General features: G+C 42.1%; 1 protein-coding gene across 2 annotated transcripts in view; it reads right to left on the bottom strand.

Annotated features, from left to right (window-relative positions):
- Window positions 1-22,938, bottom strand: part of LOC143769528 (high affinity immunoglobulin gamma Fc receptor I-like) — a 31,130-nt gene extending 8,192 nt beyond the window's left edge. Inside the window, exons 1-8 of one of the 2 annotated variants that reach the window (XM_077258180.1) lie at window positions 22,698-22,938; window positions 15,466-15,486; window positions 14,988-15,245; window positions 8,263-8,523; window positions 6,780-7,076; window positions 5,968-6,009; window positions 1,219-1,353; window positions 331-405 (exon numbers count right to left, since the gene is read on the bottom strand). In XM_077258180.1, the coding sequence (XP_077114295.1) occupies window positions 331-405; window positions 1,219-1,353; window positions 5,968-6,009; window positions 6,780-7,076; window positions 8,263-8,523; window positions 14,988-15,245; window positions 15,466-15,486; window positions 22,698-22,740 (1,132 nt within the window). In that variant the 5' untranslated portion in view covers window positions 22,741-22,938. The remainder of the gene's footprint in view (window positions 1-330; window positions 406-1,218; window positions 1,354-5,967; window positions 6,010-6,779; window positions 7,077-8,262; window positions 8,524-14,987; window positions 15,246-15,465; window positions 15,487-22,697) is intronic. The other variant, XM_077258171.1, reaches the window with a different exon arrangement.
- Window positions 22,939-25,882: the final 2,944 nt, after the last annotated feature.

Below are 25,882 nucleotides of genomic sequence, written 5' to 3'. Positions count from 1 at the left end.
TCTCACCTCTTGGGAACATAGGCAGAGCTATTAGTCTGACGATGCATAGACACAAATGGGACATAACCATATGAAGGCTTTCCATTGCTTTATCTGCCTTGGCCATAATGTTGTGTTTACGTGGAATACTGTGAGTAATGTCTGAATGGTGCGATGAGGAGTGGTAAGAAGGTGTGCACAGCATTTGCTCGGGTGGGTCTATTCACACAGGTACGGCTGTCATTTTACCTTCTGCAGACAGGTGGTTTATTTGCTCAAAAAGATGCAGGGTTACATAGGAAATAGAGACATTTCAACACAACTTGAATGAGTCTTCATCTTTGCACTTACTTTGCCATCTGGTGGTGTTTGCGTCCAGATCCGTATAAATATTCTCAGTTTCATCATCCGGCTCTACAGGTTCAGCTATTGGGCATAGGAAAATATATATAAAAAAATCCAAGAACAGGGAGAGCCTGAGAGAGCATTTTATCAAGAAAAACATTAAGGGTATGCTCACACAATGTAATTGTGCAGTGTTTTTTTTTGCGACTGTTTTTCAAAATCGTGGTAAAAATGCATCATCATTCCCAGATTTTCAAGAATCGTGGAATGACCGCATGTGAACATACCCTTTTAGTTTTTGTATACCTGAGTAAACTTGTAAATCTTTCACTTTGCTGTGACATAGGAACTGTCATGACAAGAAATTGGCAAAAATTGCATGCAGTAAACTACAGTAAAATGATATTAATGGGGTCTGACAACTGAACACCCCACCAAGCAGCTGGATAGGGAACACCTGGCAGCAGCCACTAACCATTGTATGGATCTGCATTGTTTAGCCCTGAATACTGTGCACATTTGGCCTCTTGCACATCAGACATGGATATCAGACCACCATTGATCTATCCTATGGTCCACTCATCAATATGTGAGACCCGGTCCACCCTTTTAACAGTCAGAGGCGAAAAGGTCTCTGCCTCTGATGGTTACGCCATGATAATATGGCAGATCCTTTCTCCTTTGACATCTGCTGTTTAGGTTGAGTCAAGGCATCTTCTTTAAACCCGTTAGGTGGTGGATTTCTCCAGCCTAAATCGAGTTTAATCTTCATCTCTCTTTGGGCTCTTAAATGTTAATGCAGTAGCTCTAAATCTGCAGTTTTATTTTATATCCCTAATAGGTTATGAAAACAGTACTTTTCTTCCCTTTTCGGAATCTTTAATGATCAGTTACCTTTTGATGACGGGTGGTTATTACCAGGCAATGGCAACTGGTTTCTTCTGTACAGGAAAATCAGGGCAGTGACGAAGAGGAATAGGACTAAGACCAATGAAGTCACCGCAACTGCTGTGATAACATGACTTGTCCCTTTAACAAAACAGAAATAAAATAGCCTTTAGAATCCTTAACTAACTGACAAATATCTCCATCACTTTTATTACAACTACCCAGGAATTATTACAGTGACTTGCAAAAGTATTCACCCCCTTCGCATTTTTTGTGTTTTGCTACCTAACAACCCAGGGTTTTTTTTTTTTTGAGGGTTTGCATCAATTCATGTCAAGAACATGCCTACAACTGTGAACATATGGTTTTCTTTTTATTGTGAAGCAAACAACAAGTAGAACAAGACAAATGAAAGCTTAATTGTGCATAACTATTCACCCCTTTAAAGTAATTACTTTGTAGAGCCTCCTTTTGCGCCAGTTAGTGCTGAAAGTCACTTTGGATAAGAATCTATGAGCGTGCCACTGGGGTTTTTACCCATTCCTTAAGATAAAACTGCTCTAGCTCCTTCAAGTTATTTCCCCTTCACACGTCTGTTTTGTATGTCCGTATGCCATCCAAAATGCGTGCTGCACACTGATGACACACGGATGACATCATGAGAATGAGAGAAGAGCGAGGCTAAGCGCCAGATTTGCCACATCCTATTCATGGGCCACTGAGGGCTGTTGTTATTAACCTGGAAGGGGGGCCAATATCCTTGGCTCCTTAATATCACAGCTGTCTGTTTAGTCTTTGCTGGTTAGAATTTATAAGGGGACTCTACATTGTCTTTTTTGGGGGGTCCCTCGTAAACTAACCGATAAAGGCTAAGGAAACAGCTGTAACCTGTAATTAATAGCCTGGGAACATTTAGGGCTAGTAGCCTTTTTGCCATTAATATCAGCCCCCAGCGGTCAGCTTTCCCTCTGCTGGTTTTGAAAAAAACACGGGAGCTCACACATTTATTTTTTTTTATTAAATAAAAAAGCACTGATTGTATAGCGCACTGGCATACTTCTATCTATGTATCATCTATCATGCTTCTCATCACTTTCTGTATCTTTGAACATATTTAATACCTAATACTCTTTATTCTATTTTGCATTTCATTCCATATGTGTCACATTGACAGTACACAGACACGAATACGGACAGCACACGGATATGATGCACAGAGAGCAAACAGATGCACGGATGACACACGGACCTTGGATGTTTCCTCTGGTGAACAGTAATCTTCAAATCTTACCACAGATTCTCAGTTGGATTAAGGTCTAGACTTTGACTAGGCCACTCCAAAACATTTACACGTTTCCCACACGAGTGTTACTTTAGTTGTATGCTTTGGCTCATTGTCTTGTTGGAAGGTGAACCTCTGTCCCAGTCTCAAATTGCTGACAGACTGAAAGGTTTTCCTCGAGAATATACTTGTTTTTTGCAGCATTCATCTTCCCCTTGGCTATGACAATTTTCCCTGTCACTGGCACCGAAAAACACCCTGACAGCATGATGCTACCACCACCATATTTCACTGTGCGGATAGTGTTCTTGGGGTGATGAGCTGTGTTGGTTTGGCACCAGACATAGCGCTTACCTTGGTGGCCAAAAAGTTCAATTTTGGTCTCATCAGACCACAGCACCTTCCTCCATATATTTGGGGAGTCTCCCATATGTCTTTTGGCAAAGTAAAAATGAGCCGCCCATTTTTTGTGTGTAAGTAAAAGCATTTTTCTGCTCACATAAAGGCCACCTTTATGGAGTGTACGGCTTATTGTGCTTGTATGGACAGATATTCCAGTCTCTCCTTGGGAAATCTGCAGCTCCTTCAGGGTTACCTTTGGTCTCTGTGCTACCTCTCTGATTAATGTCCTTGCTCAAGCTGAGTTTTGTGGTACCATGTTCTTTCCATTTGATGGTAATGGATTTGATGGTGCTCTGGGGATCATCAGTGAGGGGGATATTTTTTTTTATAACCCAGCCCTGACTTGTACTTCTCATCTACTTTGTCCCTGACTTGTTTGGAGATCTCCTTGGTCTTCATGGTGGTCTGTGCAGATTTCTTTGGTCTTCATGGTGTTTGGAGATCTTGGTCTTCATGGTGGTGTTTGGAGATTTCCTTGGTCTTCGTGGTGTTGTGTGGAGATCTCCTTGGTCTTCATGGTGTTTGGTTAGTGGTGCCTCTTGTTAATGGTGTTGCAGCCTCTGTGGCCTTTCAGAAAAGGTAAAGTGTATATACTGACATAAGACACTTACGGTAGATTGCACACAGGTGGACATCATGTCACTAAGCATGAGACCTATGAAGGGAATTGCTTGCTCCAGAAATCTTTAAGGGCTTCATAGCAAAATGGTTGAATACATATGCACATGCTAATTTTTAGTTATTTGATCATATAAATGTAATGCATGCCTTTATTTTTCTCACTTCACTAAGGCTACTTTCACACTAGCGTTAACTGCATTCCGTCACAATGCGTCGTTTTGCCGAAAAAACGAATCCTGCAAAAGTGTTTGCAGGATGCGTTTTTTCGCCATTGATTAACATTAAGCGACGCATTGTGACGGATTGCCACACGTCGCACCCGTCGTGCGACGGATGCGTCGTGCAGTGGCGGACCGTCGGGAGCAAAAAACGCTACATGTAACGTTTTTTGCTCCCGACGGTCCGTTTTTTCCGACCGCGCATGCGCGGCCGGAACTCCGCCCCCACCTCCCCGCACTTCCCCGCACCTCACAATGGGGCAGCGGATGCGCTGGAAAAATGCATCCGCTGCCCCCGTTGTGCGGCGGAGACAACGCTAGCGTCGGGAACCTCGGCCCGACGCACAGCGACGGGCCGAGCCCGACGCTAGTGTGAAAGTAGCTTAGACTATTTAGTGCTGATGCATCACGCAGAAATTAGATTACAAAAATATTTAAACACAGGTTGCGATGTAACAAAATAGGTAAAAAGCCAAGGGGGTAAATACTTTCGCAAGCCACTATATATTTAACTATACAAACAGGAGAAAGCAAACCTATGTCAGAAACATACCTTTGCAAAATTCCTGGTTCAATAATCGGATTGAGAAAGCTTATCTCCTGGAAGTAGAATGAGTTACTAATGTAGCCGGTACAAAACTGCATGGTATTGTTCTCCATGTACCCTTCCATGTTTGATGTAGCACCTAATTTCTAGTGCAGTATTAGCAATATATCTTAAGTTGACTCTGCTGATAATTTTGGTGCCTCTTAATGGGAGCAGTCATCTAATAACTGATTTCACATCTTCAGTATGAATGCCATTGAACACAATCATATCTAGGTGTCTGATCTTTACAGCGACTTCTTCACCTTGGAACTTTCTATTCTGACATACTAAATGTTTATAATATTAGGTTTATTTAAGAAATGTTCATACTGCAGCTTGTAGTATTATTCAGATGCTCCTGTCCTACAATCTCCCACAAAGCTCAAACTTACAGACACCGGCCCAGAAGGGGATAAGCAATAAGTTATCTCTATTTATAAGAAACCGATGAAACATGTAAGCAATTTATATTGGATGCATACTGTTTTTTTAACATAACCTAATAAACCATAGTGGGTTTAACGTTTATGCACACAAAGTTTATTTGGTGAACGACCAAAAATATAATGAATTTTCTATAAAAATTACTTTCTTTTTGGGGCTATGTGCACACAAAGTTTTTCAAGGAGTTTTTTTGGAGCAGAAACTGAGTGGAAAAATCCAAAAACCCCTCCAACTCCCAAACTCCTCAAATACATTGAGTTTCTGCTCAGAAAACTCCGCAAAAGGCTCCATATACACATAACCACAGATAGTTTTTTGAGTTTTGCTTCCTGTAGCCATCATTAGTAGGTTTTTCAAGGTTTTTTTTTTTCTTCTTTTATTGAAGAAGTGCTTAATGCCTTTTAGGCTATGTTGGTTATGTTCACAGAGGGTTTTTTTAAGGATTTTTGAAGCAGAGACTGAGTAGTAACTTTCTTAATTCTCATACAAAATCTCGTAACTCCTAAAAAAAACTGAGTTTTTAGTCAGTGGCTATGAGCACACATAATTCTTTTATGAGGTTTTGGAGCAATGAGCATAAACTGAGAGGAAACTCTAAATCCTTTCCAAAACTACAAAATTTGAACACTTGGGAGTTCCTGCTCAGTTTCTACTCTGAAAATCTCCAAAAAGTCTCCACGTGCACATAGCCATTCTCTAGAAAATCATCAAAAAGACTCTGTGAGCACATAACCTTAGTTGGACAATGTCTAGTTTTGAGTGTTTTCCACCAGGAGACACTACACAGGAGTGACAAGAACTTTCTTTTCTCCTCACATGAGGTGTTTTTCTAAATCAGAATAGGAAGAAAAATGCTCTAAAAACTGAATTTTTGATCAGCAAGTTGTTTTGCAACTTTTTGGAGTAGACCCACTATAAAAATCTGTGTGCGCATTTGTGCTGGACAGGACACAATTACTTTGTAGTTGCCCTTCTTTCTGCTGTTTGCTCTCAATCGTTGCAGTGAGTAACATTTATCAGGCCCTGTAAGCCCAGAGCCAACAGGGAGCCCCACAATTAGGAATGTACTTTTGGATATGATTGAAGACTTTAATATTTAACCTTATATAATTTCTGATCAGTATATACAAATTAATATTCAAAAGAAGAGCTGGTGGAGGATTCAGGTGAAAATTCTTGCTTTTAGCTAAATAAATCACCTGGTTTTGAAGTCACTTCTGTCTCCGACTGATTAAACAGCTCTACAAGAGAAGAAGAATAACAGTAGGAATTTACCAAATTTTTTTCAAAGTCATATGGTAAAGGTGTAAACCAGCTAAAAGGATCTGAGAAGATCACCTCTAAGCCTGAGCTCAGTCAAGTGAACTGATTTGAATTGAATTTGTGTCAAAGTTCTTGAATATTCACTGCACCCGGAAAATTCAAATAATTTGCGATTAGCCCAAAAAATGCTCTCCACCATTTTGCAGATCAAGCATTGAAGGCTCACATGACCCCAGGCCTCCCTATAATGCTTTGTAGCTATCGCATGACACGGTATAGCACAGCCAATCAGGACGGAGTATCAGCCTGCATAAAAGCTGAAACTGGGAATGCAGCAGCCGTTTCGTGTTCAATTAGGATAGTAAGAAGTTGTCACAGCTTGTGACAGCACAGCAGTGAAAACTGCTACCATCTGTTTATCCTTATTGTATATGTTGAGGTCACTTTGACATTACTAAGGCTGTATTTGTGTTAAAGGACCGCAGCGATCAAGAAGTTATCCCTTCGGCTATGAAAAAGGATAACTTCCAAACTTGGGACTATTCCTTTAAAGTTAGTGCTTTCAGAGAAAACAAAATGATACTCATTGCGATTGTTCCCTTCCAAAAATTACTCTCCAAAAGCTAATGGAAATCCAGCACTTTTAAATGCATATCTATGTATGACCGAAGTTTATGGCTAGATGAAAAGTAAAGTTCCCGAGCACTGTGTAATGCCATAATTAACAATCTCTGATGGTCCCACTCACCACGCTCTCCGATCCTGTTCACTTGCATAGTCAGGGTTGTGCTCGCCTTCTTTATTCTGTGATTAGACGTCTGGACTTCGCATTTATAATCCCCAGAATCGCTCAGTTTTGCGGACAGAATTTCATATTTATTGGTCGAGCTGAATTCCCGAATATTCTGTCCCTCTCGGTAAAAGGCAAACTGTAGCTCTGTGGTCTGCCTGTGGGGACTAAGCCTTGTGTGACACGTGAGGGTCACCTGGTCACCTTCTTTCACTAACTGTGGGCTCAGACTTATTGTTGGAAGTGAGAAGAGTTCTAGAAAGTAAAATCAACACCAAGAAATATGGACACTCATATGTAAGCCGTAGAGACTAGTTTACACAATACGTTCTAGGCTATGCTGTACATAGTATGTAATGGATTTAAGCAGATGCATTTACTTCATGTTGTGATTCCCAATTTATTTATTGGCAAAAGTTGAAGGGAATGCTAAGTTTTGGTTTTTTTTTTTTTACAGATGCAAAAAAAAATTGATTGTTCAAAAGGTATGTGCAGTGTTTTTTTTCTCTAAAGTGATTTTTGATTGGCAAGCGGATATTCCCTGGATTTACTCAAAAGATGTTGGATGCCCTGTTAGCTTTGTCCAATGACTAATAAAGTAGTAATACGATATACAAAAAAATGTATAAGTGGTTTTTAAACAACTTAACACTCCGGAGATTTTTATCCATCATGAGCATTTTTTATTTAGTGCCCTGTGATGAATATCTCCATCATGGCGATCCCTTGGGTACCAGTTCTGTACCCTTCTGATCAGCTGCAGGAGCTCGACTGATATACATAGCTTCTGGTTAAGGCACTGATACCTGCAGATGTCATGGTGAATAGTCGGGTTGGTGCAAGTCGATTCGCACAACCCATGGCAGTAATCTCTCTTCTTAGAACAGGAACCATGAGATCCGTTTCTTAAATAGGGTCATCTGCAGCTCTTCTTTTGATTAGCTGGCCTGGCATGACGGGAATGGGACATTTCATAAGGCCAGCTATTCAAAAGATGGCATGCCATTAGTTAAGAAGCAGGTCTCACGGCTCCTATCCTGTTGTCAAAGATTACTCTTTTGACCGACACGTGCATCGATACGTACCAGCTCTAATCTATAGTGAATAGTTGAGGTTGAGGGAATGTGTGCCCTCTGTTAGACTTTCTAAAAGAGCTAATGAAAGTTAATAACTTGCTTGTGCTCCAAAATAAAATCAATCTGCAATTAAAAAGCAATCATACAGCTATATGAATGGAAAAGTAGAAGATTTAGGACATGCTGTAGGAAGGCCTGTTAATTAGCACTAGTCTTAAAGATTGATTGTGGTGCTGCCTAGTTAGCATCAATGTCTGCTACTCTTTATGAGATATGCTGTAAAAGCCTGATGGGTGGAGATGATATTTTTGTATCAATTGTAAGCTTTTGTCTTAACTCCGATATAGAAATGAAACATAATTTACCTTGAACTGAAACAGAGGTTTCATCTGAATGCTGATAATATAATAGATGATGGTTGACCTGCTTTGTACATTTGTATTTGCAACTCAATGTCATGTTAACGTTGTCGATGTGTAATTCATCCTCAGAACCCCAGTCTTTTATAACTGCATTATTCTTGAAAAATATAGCCTGCTTTGCTGGATGGCCAGGGTAATGGTGGCATCGAAGGATGATGTCGTCTCCTTCGTAAACGTTAGGAGGCGTCTGTAAGATGACATAGCCTAAGAAGAAAGATAATGCGTTTTTAGTAAAAATCCATTTCACTATAAGATTGGAACATTCCTAAAAACTGTTTTGGAAAACCTCTTTCCATATCAACTACAGTGCCACTTTGAGTTAATAGATTGGAACAAGTGTGTCTCTTAAGGCTCCCATACACTTTAGATTAGAGAGTTAAGTCGATATAGTCTGTGCATAGGCTGCCCCAACTCTAGCCATACAGATAATGTCATGGGAGATAAAGATCCGGCACGCCTGATCTCTGACTGCAGTCAAGAGAGATATTTAGCTCTCGTAGAGAACACCGGAGCACCCGGCAGAGAGAGCACTCCTGTGTAGGGGAGAGTTGGGCAAGATAGCTGCCAGCCGATCGATTGTCCAACGCCTATAGAAAGCATATGGTGGAGCTTTACTCTTAAAAACCATGGTGGGCTGTTGAAGTAGGAGGAGGCCAAAAAAAAATTTGCTCTCGTACCAATATCGGCTCTGGATTAATGTATATCACAAATTCTACTCATATTTAAGAGATACTGTTAGCTGTGATCATCAAACGTCAAATATATAAGATAGTTTAATCTTTTACACATCTTATAAGTCTGCTAATTTTAAGGGCCCAGCCCTGATGACGGTGCATGAAGATTTACAAATGGCACAAAATTTAGTAAAAGCTTCCCTTATGATACTAAACTCATCTACTGTGTTTTCAAAGTTCCTATCTTTCTAAGGAAGTCGCTCAGACTGACCTGATCGTACAAACTACGGTAAGCGCAGAGCCTTGTAGGCGATAAGGCCACTGTAAAGATCACACCTAAGTGTTCTAATCACTGCCTCTGTTATGCATAAGATGAAGTTTTATCAAATACTAGCTGTACTACCCGGCTTCGCCCGGGTTAATGACTGCTGTTAGCAAAATAGAATGTGTTAACAAAAATTTATTCTGCACGCAAAAACCACAAAACAAATAGATAGAAATGTAATTATTAAAAGGCAAAAACTAAGCTAATAGAAGCATTTCACAACATATATTAGCTTTGTTATACTGAGAATGTCTTTGTTGCCTATATTAACCAATCAGAGCTCAGGTTAATTAACTGTAGCAAAATAGAAGCTGAGCTGTGATTGGTTGCTATTGGCAGCCTGATAAATCCCCAGCCAACAGGAAGCCCTCCCCCCTGGCAGTATATATTAGCTCACACATACACATAATAGACAGGTCATGTGACTGACAGCTGCCGTATTTCCTATATGGTACATTTGTTGCTCTTGTAGATTGTCAGCTTATTAAATCAGATTTTTATTTTTGAAGGACAATACCAGACTTGTGTGTGTTTTAGGGCGAGTTTCATGTGTCAAGTTGTGTGTGTTGAGTTGCGTGTGGCGACATGCATGTAGCGACTTTTGTGAGATGAGTTTTGTGTGGCGACATGCGTGTAGCAACATTTTGTGTGTCGAGTTGCATGTGACAGGTTAGTGTAGCAAGTAGTGTTGAGCATTCCGATACCGCAAGTATCGGGTATCGGCCGATACTTGCGGGTATCGGAATTCCGATACCGAGATCCGATACTTTTGTGGTATCGGGTATCGGTATCGAAACAACATTAATGTAAAAATGTGTAAAAGAGAGAATTAAAATAAAAAATATTGCTATACTCACCTCTCCGACGCAGCCTGCACCTTACCGAGGGAAGCGGCAGCGTTCTTTGTTTAAAATTCGCGCGTTTACTTCCTTACATGAAGTCCCGGCTTGTGATTGGTCGCGTGCCGCCCATGTGGCGGCGACGCAACCAATCACAGCAAGCCGTGACGTAATTTCAGGTCATTCTGTATTTTAAAATTACGTTCCGGCTTTGTGATTGGCTGCGTCGCGGTCACATGGGCAACGCAACCAATCACAAGCCGGGACGTCACGGGAGGCTGGACACGCGCGCATTTTAAAATGCGCGCGTGTCCAGCCTCCCGGCTTGTGATTGGTTGACCGCGAGGCAACCAATCACAAGCCGGGACGTCACGGGAGGCTGGACACGCGCGCATTTTAAAATGCGCGCGTGTCCAGCCTCCCGTGACGTCCCGGCTTGTGATTGGTTGCGTCGCCCATGTGACCGCGACGCAGCCAATCACAAAGCCGGAACGTAATTTTAAAATACTGAACGACCTGAAATTACGTCACGGCTTGCTGTGATTGGTTGCGTCGCCGCCACATGGGCGGCACGCGACCAATCACAAGCCGGGACTTCACGTAAGGAAGTAAACACGCGAATTTTAAACAAAGAACGCTGCCGCTTCCCTCGGTAAGGTGCAGGCTGCGTCGGAGAGGTGAGTATAGCAATATTTTTTATTTTAATTCTCTCTTTTACATATTAATATGGATCCCAGGGCCTGAAGGAGAGTTTCCTCTCCTTCAGACCCTGGGAACCATCAGGAATACCGTCCGATACTTGAGTCCCATTGACTTGTATTGGTATCGGGTATCGGATTGGATCCGATACTTTGCCGGTATCGGCCGATACTTTCCGATACCGATACTTTCAAGTATCGGACGGTATCGCTCAACACTAGTAGCAAGTTGTGTGCAGCAAGATTTGTGCATGGCGAGTTTTGCACGTGGCGAGTTTTATGTGTGGTGCGTTTTGAGTATGTGCAAGTTTTGTGTGAGGCAACTTTAGCATGTGTTGCAACTTTTGTACATGTGGCAATTTTTCTGTGTGTGCAAGTTTTGCACGTGTGGCGAGTTTTGCGTGAGCCTAGTTTTGCATATGGCGAGTTTTGCATGTAGCGAGTTTTGCGCGTGGCGAGTTTTGAGTGGTGACTTTTGTGTTTCGACTTTTATGTGGCGAGGTTGGTGTGTGTGTGGTGAAATGTGTGCTGAGGGTCGTATATGTGTTCAAGCACGTGGTAGTGTGTGGCGCATTTTGTGTTTGTGTTCATATCCCCGTGTGTGGTGAGTATTCCATGTCGGGGCCCCACCTTAGCAACTGTACAGTATATACTCTTTGGCGCCATCGCTCTCATTCTTTAAGTCCCCATTGTTCACATCTGGCAGCTGTCAATTTTTCTCCAACACTTTTCCCTTCACTTTTTCCCCATTATGTAGATAGGGGCAAAATTGTTTGGTGAATTGGAACGCGCGGGGTTAAAATTTCACCTCACAACATAGCCTATGACGCTCTCGGGGTCCAGACGTGTGACTGTGCAAAATTTTGTGGCTGTAGCTGCGACGGTGCAGATGCCAATCCCGGACATACACACATACATACATACACACATTCAGCTTTATATATTAGATATACCTGTATGTAATCTCCTGTATATAGTATATACCTGTGTGTCATCTCACCTATATATAGTATATATCTGTGTGTCATCTCCTCCTGTATATAGTATATACCTGTATGTCATCTCCTCCTATACATAGCATATACCTGTATGTCATCTCCTCCTGTATATACTATATACCTGTAGGTAATCTGCTCCTGTATATAGTATATACCTGTGTGTCATCTCCTCCTGTATATAGTATATACCTGTATGTCATCTCCTCCTGTATGTAGTATGTACCTGTATGTCATCTCCTCCTCTATATAGTATATACCTGTGTGTCATCTCTCCTGTATATAGTATATATCTGTGTGTCATCTCCTCCTGTATATAGTATATACCTGTGTGTCATCTCCCCTGTAAATAGTATATACCTGTGTGTCATCTCCCCCTGTATATAGTATATATCTGTATGTCATCTCCTCCTGTATTAGCCCTCGTTCACACGTTATTTGGTCAGTATTTTTACCACAGTATTTGTAAGCTAAATTGGCAGCCTGATAAATCCCCAGCCAACAGTAAGCCCACCCCCTGGCAGTATATATTAGCTCACACATACACATAATAGACAGGTCATGTGACTGACAGCTGCCGGATTCCTATATGGTACATTTGTTGCTCTTGTAGTTTGTCTGCTTATTAATCAGATTTTTATTTTTGAAGGATAATACCAGACTTGTGTGTGTTTTAGGGCGAGTTTCGTGTGTCAAGTTGTGTGTGTTGAGTTGCGCGTGGCGACATGCATGTAGCGACTTTTGTGAGATGAGTTTTGTGTGGCGACATGCGTGTAGCAACTTTTTGTGTGTCGAGTTGCATGTGACAGGTTAGTGTAGCAAGTTGTGTGCAGCAAGTTTTGCGCATGGCAAGTTTTGCGCGTGGCGAGTTTTATGTGTGGTGCCTTTTGAGTATGTGCAAGTTTTGTGTGAGGCAACTTTTGCATGTGTTGCAACTTTTGTGCATGTGGCAATTTTTCTGCGTGTGCAAGTTTTGCGTGTGGCGAGTTTTCCATGAGGTGAGTTTTGCACGTGTGGCGAGTTTTGCGCGTGGCGAGTTTTGAGCGGCGACTTTTGTGTTTCGACTTTTATGTGGCGAGGTTGGTGTATGTGTGGTGAAAAGTGTGCTGAAGGTGATATATGTGTTCGAGCACGTGGTAGTGTGTGGCGCATTTTGTGTGTGTGTTCATATCCCCGTGGTGGTGTGGTGATTATCCCATGTCGGGGCCCCACCTTAGCAACTGTACAGTATATACTCTTTGGCGCCATCGCTCTCATTCTTTAAGTCCCCCTTGTTCACATCTGGCAGCTGTTAATTTGCCTCCGACACTTTTCCTTTCATTTTTTCCCCAATATGTAGATAGGGGCAACATTGTTTGGTGAATTGGAACGCGCGGGGTTAAAATTTCGCCTCACAACATAGCCTATGACGCTCTCGGGGTCCAGACGTGTGACTGTGCAAAATTTTGTGGCTGTAGCTGCGACGGTTCAGATGCCAATCCCGGACATACACACACACACATACATACATACATACATACACACATACACACATTCAGCTTTATATATTAGATGTTATTTAGGGTACTCAGTGCACCCTGGGTGTAGCCAAGAGCTCCTGTACACTGGTTTTCCATATCCCCACCTCCTTCACTGATGAATTTGCCTGGCGCAAGCCTTGACTGCATAGAAACTTTTGGCAAGGCAATGATGTCAATCACCAGTGAGGGAGACAGGGCGTGAAAAACAAATAAATGGAACAGTGAACTGTGCTTCTTGGCCATATCAATATCAACCTAATTGGCATATATGATTAAAGGGAACCTGTCACCAGATTTTTCCTATATAAGCTAAATTCACAACCTTTAAAGGGGTAGTCCAGGACTTTTACATTGATGGCCTATTCCACACACCGAACCCCCGCTGATTAGATGTTTCTGGTGTCGGCAGAGGATGGAATTGCTCAGTTACATAGCTATATAGCACAGTTCTGTCGACTGCATAGTGGCTGTGCTGGGTACTCCACATCCGCCACCTATTCAAAGCAATAGGTGGTGGATGTGGAGTACCCAGCTGTGGCCACTATTATGTTGGCCGGTAACAGCTGATCAGTGGGGGGGCTTTGTGTCATACCCCCACGGATCAGACATTGATGACCTATCCCAAGGATAGTTCATTAATGTTAAAATTTTGGACAAGGCCTTTAAGTTATCTTAAACAGCACCCCTCCAACTTGTTTGCAAGAGCATAGCTCCCCCACAAATCTAAGAAAATAACCCTTTATAATCCTCCCACACCGTTGTGAATCATTCCGGTCAAATAGGTGTTGCTAGTCTGTGTTGTGCACCATCTCCTGTCTCGATTTACATAGCTGATGTCATCCATACAGCAAGTTGCTCCAGAGCAAATTTTGTGTTTTTTTTTTTTTAAGTCTGCAGGCGCGAGTTTTGAACAGACCATAGATGACTTAGAAGATGTCAACCATGTCAGTCAAGGCAGGAGGGTTGACGATTGTGTGGATAAGGGAGGCGCAGAGAACAGACCAGAGACACCCATCGGACTGAACCGCACCAATTAGCATATAGCACAGGGACAAAGGCATTTTCCCAGATAGGTGGGGAAGTTGAGATCCTATAAATAAATTATCAATCGAGTGAAGAAAAATGGATCCAGCTCCAGAAATCCCATTAAACAAATGTTTATTGAAAATTCTTAAAATCCATTATAACAGCATAGTAGCCACTAACCCTGTAGGGGGAGTTTATACTGGCAGACGCGTTTCAGACCCCGAGGTCTTTAGTCATTGCATTAAAGCAATGACTAAAGACCTTGGGGTCTGAAACGCATCTGCAAGTGTGAACTCTCCCCTTTAGTGTTAGTGGGCGGCTACTATGATTATAATGGATTTTAAGAATTTTCAATAAACATTTGTTTAATGGGATTTCTGGAGCTGGATCCATTTTTCTTCACTCGATTGATATTCCTGCTGCACTGCTGACCTGTCTGTGCCTCGGACCCCTGGCATCAGCTGTGTTAGCTGACTTTTTCCCTTTTTCTTCCTATAAACAGATTGGTATATAAATTATTTTATATAGTTGATTTTACATGTAAGTTTTTGTTGTTTATATAATGCAATATACTGTTTTAGTGATAATGACCATTGTGGACTTCCAGTTTTGTAGAGTCACTTCGATCAGTAGTACTCGTCTGGCATTGGTAATTTCCACCGTCTGATGTTAGTGCAGATGATATTGTAAATGTTTTCTCAGAGTGTATCCAGTAATCGTTTTTAAACCAGTAATATGTGACATTTCCTTGTTCAGTAGAGTTCACATTGCAGGTCATCTGTAGGGACTCTCCTGTGAAGATCTTATTCAAGTTTGGGTTAAAAGTCACCACAGGGCTGACTACTGTTCCTGTAAAACAAGAAATGGACATGGCCATGTTATTAACATACAACTAAATGAAATCCTATAATACTACCCCTATAGATAGTCTGAAGGACCTCCTAACGCAGAACTTTTTTAAGTTAGGATTTTTTCCTAACCGTTAGTTTTCTTTTATCACTTCGGTTTGTATTGGGAACATTTAGAAAATTATCCTTCATTAGTATAGACAATAAAAAAATGTACTTACCTGCATTTTCCACGATTAATGCTGAAAAAAAAAGAAGTGCATTATAATACTGCCCCTATGTATAAGAATATAACTACTATAATACTGTCCCTATGTACAAGAATATAGCTACTATAATACTGCCCCTATGTACAAGAATATAACTACTATAATACTGTCCCTATGTACAAGAATATAGCTACTATAATACTGCCCCTATGTACAGGAATATAACTACTATAATACTGCTCCTATGTACAAGAATATAACTACTATAATACTGTCCCCTATGTTCAAGAATATAACTACTATAATACTGCCCCCTATGTACAAGAATATAACTACTATAATACTGCCCCTTATGAACAAGAATATAACAACTCTAATACTGCCACTATTACAAGAATATAACTACTATAATACTGCCACTATGTACAAGAATATAACTACTATGATACTGCTCCTATGTACAAGAATATAACTACTATAATACTGTCCCTATGTACAAGAATATAACTACTATAATACTGCCCCTATGTACAAGAATATAACTACTATAATACTGTCCCCTATGTTCAAGAATATAACTACTATAATACTGCCCCCTATGTACAAGAATATAACTACTATAATACTGCCCCCTATGTACAAGAATATAACTACTATAATACTGCACCTATGTACAAGAATATAACTACTATAATACTGCCCCTATGTACAAGAATATAACTACTATAATACTGTCCCCTATGTGCAAGAATATAACTACTATAATACTGCCCCTATGCACAAGAATATAACTACTATAATACTGCTCCTATGTACAAGAATATAACTACTATAATACTGCCCCTTATGAACAAGAATATAACAACTCTAATACTGCCACTATTACAAGAATATAACTACTATAATACTGCTCCTATGTACAAGAATATAACTACTATAATACTGCTCCTATGTACAAGAATATCTATATAATTGTCTAAGGTCCACTTCCGTCCGTCTGTCTGTCTGTCGCGGAAATCCCGCGTCGCTGATTGGTCGCGCCCAGCCGGCCGCGACCAATCAGCGACAGGCACAGTCCGGCCGCAAATTGGCTCCTCCCTACTCTCCTCCAGTCAGTGCCCCCTCTGTTATGATCCCAGTGGTAGAGGATCTCTGATATTCCGGCAAGATAGCAAAAACCTAAATACTGCTCTAGGGAGGTGGAAACTGGGCTAACCGCATACCTGATCCTAACACACACAACTAAAAGCAGCCGGTGAACGTGCCTACGTTGGTTCTAGACGTCTCGAGCCAGCCGGAGAACTGACTACCCCTAGAGGGAAAATAAGACCTCACTTGCCTCCAGAGAAATTGAACCCCAAAGAGATAGAAAGCCCCCAACAGATAATAACGGTGAGGCAAGAGGAAAACACAAACGTAGAGATGAACTAGATTCAGCAAAGTGAGGCCCACTAGTCTAGATAGGCAGAAAATAGATAGTGGACTATGCGGTCAGCAGAAAACCCTACAAAAACATCCACGCTGAATATTCAAGAACCCCCACACCGACTGACGGTGCGGGGGGAGAATATCAGCCCCCTAGAGCTTCCAGCGAGCCAGAAAATCAAATATAAGTAAGCTGGACAAAAATACAGGAAAATGCAAATGATCAAAAGTACAAAACGGACTTAGCTTTTCTTGCATGAGACAGACTGAAAGGAATCCGGAGGAGACCATATAGGTCTGGATACAACGATGCCAGGCAAGAGACTGAGTCCAGAAGAGACTTAAATAGGGAACACCCGCTGCTTAACGATACAGCTGGAGCTCAGGCCTGCAACAAGACATGCCTAACACAATACCGTTAGTGACCACCAGAGGGAGCCCAGAAACACAGTTCACAACACCCCTCCACATTCCCCTACAGTCAGTGCCCCATACATACTCCCCTCCAGTCAGCGCCCACATAGCGTTTCAGAAGTCCGTTAAATGGACTGCGTTACACCACGGCATAACACGGTGTAACGCAGTCCGTTAACGGTGCAATTAACCCTGTGTGACCAACGTTTTACTATTGATGCTGCCTATGCAGCATCAATATTAAAAACATATAATGTTAAAAATAATAATAATAAAAAAAATCATTATATTCTCACCTTCCGTCGTCCGCGCCAGCCTTTCCCGCTCCTCGCAATGCTCCGGTCCCAAGAATGCATTGCGGTAATGACCGGAGATGACGTAGCGGTCTCGCGAGACCGCTACATCATCACGTGTTATTGTTGCAAGGCATTACTGGGAAGGGAGCGTCGCGACGAGCATCGCTGAAGACCTGGGCTGGATCCGGGGGCTGCCGGAAGGTGAGTATATAACTATATTTTATTTTAATTCTTTTTTTACTGGGATATGGAGCCCACATTGCTATGCACTACGTGGGCTGTGTTATATACTACGTGGGCTGTGTTATATACTGCGTGGGCTGTGTTATATACTACGTGGGCTGTTTTATATACTGCGTGGCCTGTGTTATATACTGCTTGGGCTGTGCTTTATCCTACGTGGGCGTGCTATATCCTACGTTGCTGTATTATATATTACATGGCTGTGTTATATAGTACGTGGCCTGTGTTATATACTGCGTGGGCTGTGCTATATACTATGTGGGCTGTGGTATATACTATGTGGGCTGTGGTATATACTGCGTGAGCTGTGTTATATACTACGTGGGCTGTGTAATATACTGTGTGGGCTGTGTAATATACTGCGTGGGCTGTGCTATATACTACGTGGCTGTGCTATATACTACGTGGGCTGTGTTATATACTGCGTGGCTTGTGCTATATACTATGTGGCTCTGCAGTATACTACGTAGCTGTGCAATATACTACGTGCGCTGTGCTATATACTACGTGGGCTGTGTTATATACTACGTGGTCTGTGCTATATACTACGTGGGCTGTGTAATATACTGTGTGGGCTGTGTAATATACTGCGTGGGCTGTGCTATATTCTACATCGGCTGTGCTATATACTACGTGGCTGTGCTATATACTACGTGGCCGGCCGCGAACAATCAGCGACAGGCGCAGTCTGGCCTTCGCTAATTGGTCGCGGCCGGCCTGCCGAATCCTGTCTATTCATTGCATTAATCTGAAATCTTCATAAATAAACTACTTACATATTCTAAAATACCCGATGCGTTAGAATCGGGCCACCATCTAGTAACTATTATAATTCTGCTCCTATGTACAAGAATATAACTACTATAATACTGCCCCTATGTACAAGAATATAACTACTATAATGCTGCCCCTATGTACAAGAATATAACTATTATAATGCTGCCCCTATGTTCAAGAATATAACTGCTACAATACTGCTCCCTATTTACAAGAATGTAACTGCTATAATACTGCTCCTATGTACAAGAATATAACTACTGTAGTACTGCTCCCTATGTACAAGAATATAGCTGCTATAATACTGCCCCCTATGTACAAGAATATAACTACTATAATACTGCCCTTATGTACAAGAATATAAGTACTATAATACTGATCCTATGTACAATAATATAACTACTATAATACTGCTCCTATGTACAAGAATATAACTACATTAATACTGCTCCTATGTCCAAGAATATAACTACTAAAATACAGCTAATATGTACAAGAATATAACTACTATAAAACTGCTCCATTGTACAGTAGTATATCTACTATCATGCTGCTCTCATATATAAGAATATAACTACTATTATACTGCCCCGGTGTACAAGAATATAACAATTATAGTACTGCCCCGGTGTACAAGAATATAACGATTATAGTACTGCCCCTATGTACAAGAATATAACTACCGTAAGGCTGCCCTATGTAAAAGAATATAACTATTATAATGCTGCTCCTAGGTGCAAGAATATAACTACTATAATATTGCCCCCTATGTACAAGAATATAACTACTATAATACTGCTCCCTATGTACAAAAATATACCGTAACTACTATAATACTGCTCCTATGTACAAGAATATAATGATTATAGTACTGCCCCCTATGTACAAGAATATAAGCACTGTAATACTGCCCCATATGTACAAGAATATAGCCACTATAATACTGCTCCCTATGTACAAGAATATAACTACTATAATACTGCCCATATGTACAAGAATATAGCTACTGTAATACTGCCCTCTACGTACCCAAATATAACTACTAAAAAACTGCTCCTATGTACAAGAATATAACTACTATAGTACTGCTCCCTATGTACAAGAATAGAACTACTATAATACTGTCCCCTATGTACAAGAATATAACTACTATAATACTGCTCCTATGTACAGAAATATAACTACTATAATACTGCCCCTGTGTACAAGAATATAACAATTATAGTACTGCCCCTATGTAGAAGAATATAGCCACTATAATACTGCTCCCTATGTACAAGAATATAACTACTATAATACTGCCCGTATGTTCAAGAATATAGCTACTATAATATTGCCCTCTAAGTACCCAAATATAACTACTAAAATACTGCTCCTATGTACAAGAATATAACTACTATATTTCTGCTCCCTATGTACAAGAATATAACTACTACTAGATGGTGGCCCGATTCTAACGCATCGGGTATTCTAGAATATGCATGTCCACGTAGTATATTGCACAGCCCACATAGTATATTGCACAGCCACGTAGTATATTGCCCAGCCACGTAGTATATTGCCCAGTCATGTAGCATATTGCCCAGTCACGTAGTATACAGCACAGAGCCATGTAGTATATTGCCCAGTCACGTAGTATATTGCCCAGTCACGTAGTATAACGCATACTAATAACAGTACAAAAAATAGCAGTAAGTATAACACAAAATAACATAAGAGTAATACTAACAGCACTGATAGAGTAAATAAGACGAATGCTACTAATGTGTCCTGAGGTCGCAGCATGTCCGCCGTGCACACCGTGCAGCCTGGAGATGCCGCCACGGGTGGAGCATTCCCGGACACGTGCTCCACACCGGGTGTCCCGGGATAACACGGCCGCGCTTCCCCGTGCTGGATCAGAGGAGCGCCCCCTGCCGGCGGCTGGCGGTGATGCTGGCAGTGGAGGCTTCAGTTCAGTACATGTAGTGCTCTTACCGTTACCGGAGCGTGTATTCGTCCGCAGAAGATGGCGGGACTGTCCCTGGTGCTACAGCCGCACAGGGATGCGGGGAGCCAGCTCGGATACACCATATTTCCTAGCTCGGAGTGCGAATCTGAAGCGGAGATGTCTCTGAGCCTGGCCCGGACCAAAACACGCTCGTACGGGAGCACGGCTAGCGTGACAGCGCCCTGGGCCGAGAGGTACATAGAGCACCCGGCCAGCCCCGGGGACACCTTGCAGGGCATCGCTCTCAAGTACGGGGTGACGGTAAGCAGGGGACGGGCCTGGGAGGCTGAGGGCGGTGTGCCAGGCTGGTGCGAGTGTGGAGCCCACCACCTGAGCTGTGTGCGGGCAGGAGACTGGCACTACCGGGGTCTGCGGGGGGAGACCGTGGCACACAGGACATGCAGTGCCAGGCCCAGCGCACACTGCAGGGTGTGTGTATAACCGGTGGGGAGTATGCGGGCGCCGGGCACTGACTGCAGGGGAGTAGGAAGGGACTAATCTGACTGTGGCCGTCGCTGATTGGTCGCGGCAGCCATGACAGGCAGCTGACGAGACCAATCAGCGACTTGGATTCCTTGACAGACAGAGGCTGCGACCAATGAATATCCGTGACAGAAAGAAAGAAGGACAGACAGAAAGACGGAAGTGACCCTTAGACAATTATACAGTAGATAATACTGTCCCCTATGTACAAGAATATAACTACTATAATACTGTCCCTATGTACAAGAATATAACTACTATAAAACTGCTCCTATGTACAAGAATATAACTACTATAATACTGTCCCTATGTACAAGAATATAACTACTATAATACTGCCCCCTATGTGCAAGAATATAACTACTATAATACTGCCCCTATGTACAAGAATATAACTACTATAATACTGTCCCTATGTACAAGAATATAACTACTATAATACTGCCCCTATGTACAAGAATATAACTACTATAATACTGTCCCCTATGTTCAAGAATATAACTACTATAATACTGCCCCCTATGTACAAGAATATAACTACTATAATACTGTCCCCTATGTGCAAGAATATAACTATAATAATACTGCCCCTATGTACAAGAATATAACTACTATAATACTGCCCCTATGTACAAGAATATAACTACTATAATACTGCCCCTATGTACAAGAATATAACTACTATTATACTGCCCCCTATGTACAAGAATATAACTACTATAATACTGTCCCCTATGTGCAAGAATATAACTATAATAATACTGCCCCTATGTACAAGAATATAACTACTATAATACTGCCCCTATGTACAAGAATATAACTACTATAATACTGCTCCATGTACAAGAATATAACTACTATTATACTGCTCCCTATATACAAGAATATAACTACTATAATACTGCCCCTATGTACAAGAATATAACTACTATAATACTGTCCCTATGTACAAGACTATAACTACTATAATACTGCCCCTATGTACAAGAATATAACTACTATTATACTGCTCCCTATGTACAAGAATATAACTACTATAATACTGCTCCTATGTACAAGAATATAACTACTATAATACTGTCCCCTATGTTCAAGAATATAACTACTATAATACTGCTCCTATGTACAAGAATATAACTACTATAATACTGCTCCTATGTACAAGAATATAACTACTATAATACTGTCCCCTATGTTCAAGAATATAACTACTATAATACTTCTGCTATGTACAAGAGTATAACTACTATAATACTACTTCTACCTCACATGAAAGATTATATTTCTTGCTGTGAGACCTGGAGCTTATGTTAACGGAGTAATAATGGAGTGAGAGGTAATCTGCTTCAGTAACTGTTTCAGGAGTTGGTACAAAAAAATTACCGTACTCTTTGTTTAGTAGGTAGAGGAATGGCTTGTATTCCCCCACTTGTTAAAATGCAGTTTAGGGGATTGCCTAACTTTTGTTTACTGCTCAGTCTGCCCCAGACAGTCCATGTTCTCGTAGACTGACACATCATGAAAAACACTAATCCTTTAATAATCATTTGCAATATTTGTGATTATGTTGTAGCAGAGAAGTTAAATGGTTCATAAAGTTGAAAAATTATACTTACATACAATAATGAGCAGTGATATCACAAACATGGTGACTGCCATAGGCTTGTGTGACGCAGCTTGTCTGAAAGAACGAGTTGGAATTTTGCTGTATCCTTCTTTTTTTTTTTTATCTTCTTTACGGAAAGGAGGGGTGTTTGCAGAGATGGAGCACAGGGGTTTGTGAATTCCACCAGAGCAATTTGACCTTGAAGCTTTAGCAGTTCCAAGGTCCAAAGTATGTATTTTGATGAAGCACAATCCTCCTCATTGACTGCATGCTTTGAGCAGATGTCCCATCTGGCAAAAAAGGGTCAAGTGTGGAATGCTGCTTATTAAAAGTTTTTCCGAAAATTTCCATGACTCTGATTCGTTGGTATTTTGGACTAAGTCAAAATGTTTTGATCCTTCAAAGTGAAACTAACTAATGTAAAAAAAAAAAAAAAATCCCTGAGTCCTTTTTTTATGCTGTTCTGAAGATCTGAGTGTCGCAACTCTGTTGTCAGGTGTCCCAGGACCAGGGCTCCTTCCCTGTCCCTAGCGCTAGGGGCACCTTAGCTCGTCCTGTTCCCTTGATTATTTCTGATGATGAAGACGCCGGGGCCATGTACCTTTCCTGTTATGACCCCAATGGCAGAGGGTCTCAGAAATAATTACTAAGTCTGCAAACACAAAAAACCAGCTCATAGGGCAGTGGTAACTGAGCTGACCATATATCTAATCCTAGCACCACAAATAGCAGCAGCCGGGGAACGTGCCTACGTTGGTTCTAGACGTCTCGCGCCAGCCGGAGAACTAACTAACCCTAGAAGGGAAAAGAAAGACCTTTCTTGCCTCCAGAGAAAAGACCCCAAAAGTTGGATACAAGCCCCCAACAAATAATAACGGTGAGGTAAGAGGAAAAGACAAACGTAAGAATGAGCTAGGTATTTAGCAAAGAGAGGCCCACTAGCTAATAGCAGAATATAGTAAGATTACTTATATGGTCAGCAAAAACCCTATCAAAATATCCATGCTGGATATTCAAGAACCCCCGAACCGTCTAACGGCCCGGGGGGAGAACACCAGTCCCCCTAGAGCTTCCAGCAAAGTCAGGAATCACATTTAGTACAAGCTGGACAAAAATAAGAGCAAAGCAAATAACCAAAAAACAAAGAAGCAGGACTTAGCTTAATTTTGCACGAACCAGGACAGCAGACAGGAGCAAACAGAAAGGATCTGATTACAACGATGCCAGGCACTGGACTAAGGATCCAGGAAGTTTATATAGCAACACCCCTGGACTAACGACCCAGGTGGGTGCCAAACTGAGGAAAGACAATCCCAGAGTCATATCACTAGTAACCACAAGAGGGAGCCAAAAAGTCTAATTCACAACAGTACCCCCCCTTAAGGAGGGGTCACCGAACCCTCACCAAGACCACCAGGGCGATCAGGATGAGCAGCGTGAAAGGCACGAACTAAATCGGCCGCATGCACATCAGAAGCAACCACCCAGGAATTATCCTCCTGACCATAGCCCTTCCACTTGACCAGATACTGAAGCCTCCGTCTGGAGAGACGAGAATCCAAGATCTTCTCCACCACGTACTCCAACTCGCCCTCAACCAACACCGGAGCAGGAGGCTCAACAGAAGGAACCACAGGTACAACGTACCGCCGCAACAAAGACCTATGGAACACGTTGTGAATGGCAAACGACACCGGAAGATCCAAGCGAAAGGACACAGGATTAAGGATTTCCAATATCTTGTAAGGACCGATGAAGCGAGGCTTAAATTTAGGAGAGGAGACCTTCATAGGAACAAATCGAGAAGACAGCCATACCAAATCCCCAACACGAAGTCGGGGACCCACACCGCGGCGGCGGTTGGCAAAACGCTGAGCCTTCTCCTGTGACAACTTTAAGTTGTCCACCACATGATTCCAGATCTGCTGCAACCTATCCACCACAGAATCTACCCCAGGACAGTCAGAAGGCTCCACATGTCCCGAGGAAAAATGAGGATGAAACCAGAGTTGCAGAAAAATGGCGAAACCAAAGTAGCGGAACTAGCCCGATTATTAAGGGCAAACTCAGCCAACGGCAAGAAGGTCACCCAATCATCCTGATCTGCTGAAACAAAACACCTCAAATAAGCCTCCAGAGTCTGATTAGTTCGCTCCGTTTGTCCATTAGTCTGAGGATGAAAGGCAGACGAAAATGACAAATCAATGCCCATCTTAGCACAAAAGGATCGCCAGAACCTGGAAACAAACTGGGATCCTCTGTCAGACACAATATTCTCAGGAATGCCGTGTAAACGAACCACATTCTGAAAGAACACAGGAACCAAATCGGAAGAGGAAGGCAGCTTAGGCAAAGGCACCAAATGGACCATTTTAGAAAAGCGATCACATACCACCCAGATGACAGACATGCCCTGAGACACCGGGAGATCTGAAATGAAATCCATGGAAATGTGTGTCCAAGGCCTCTTCGGGACAGGCAAGGGCAAGAGCATCCCGCTGGCACGAGAACAGCAAGGCTTAGCTCGAGCACAAGTCCCACAGGACTGCACAAATGACCGCACATCCCGTGACAAGGAAGGCCACCAAAAGGACCTAGCCACCAGATCTCTGGTGCCAAAAATTCCCGGATGCCCTGCCAACACCGAGGAATGAACCTCAGAAATGACTCTGCTGGTCCACTTATCAGGAACAAACAGTCTGTCAGGTGGACAAGAGTCAGGTCTACCAGCCTGAAATCTCTGCAACACACGTCGCAAATCAGGAGAAATGGCCAACAAGATAACTCCCTCTTTAAGAATACCAACTGGTTCTGCGACTCCAGGAGAGTCAGGCACAAAGCTCCTTGAAAGAGCATCAGCCTTCACATTCTTTGAACCTGGTAAATACGAGACCACAAAGTCAAAACGGGAGAAAAACAATGACCAGCGGGCCTGTCTAGGATTCAGGCGTTTAGCAGACTCGAGATACATCAAATTTTTGTGATCAGTCAAGACCACCACACGATGCTTAGCACCCTCGAGCCAATGACGCCACTCCTCAAATGCCCACTTCATGGCCAGCAACTCCCGATTGCCAACATCATAATTCCGCTCAGCAGGCGAAAACTTCCTAGAGAAGAAAGCACATGGTCTCATTACCGAGCAACCAGGGCCTCTCTGCGACAAAACGGCCCCTGCCCCAATCTCAGAAGCAT

This window comes from Ranitomeya variabilis, chromosome 1, assembly GCF_051348905.1.
Source record: "Ranitomeya variabilis isolate aRanVar5 chromosome 1, aRanVar5.hap1, whole genome shotgun sequence".
NCBI classification, from domain to species: domain Eukaryota; kingdom Metazoa; phylum Chordata; class Amphibia; order Anura; family Dendrobatidae; genus Ranitomeya; species Ranitomeya variabilis.
This window is presented reverse-complemented; position numbering and strand designations above follow the sequence as displayed.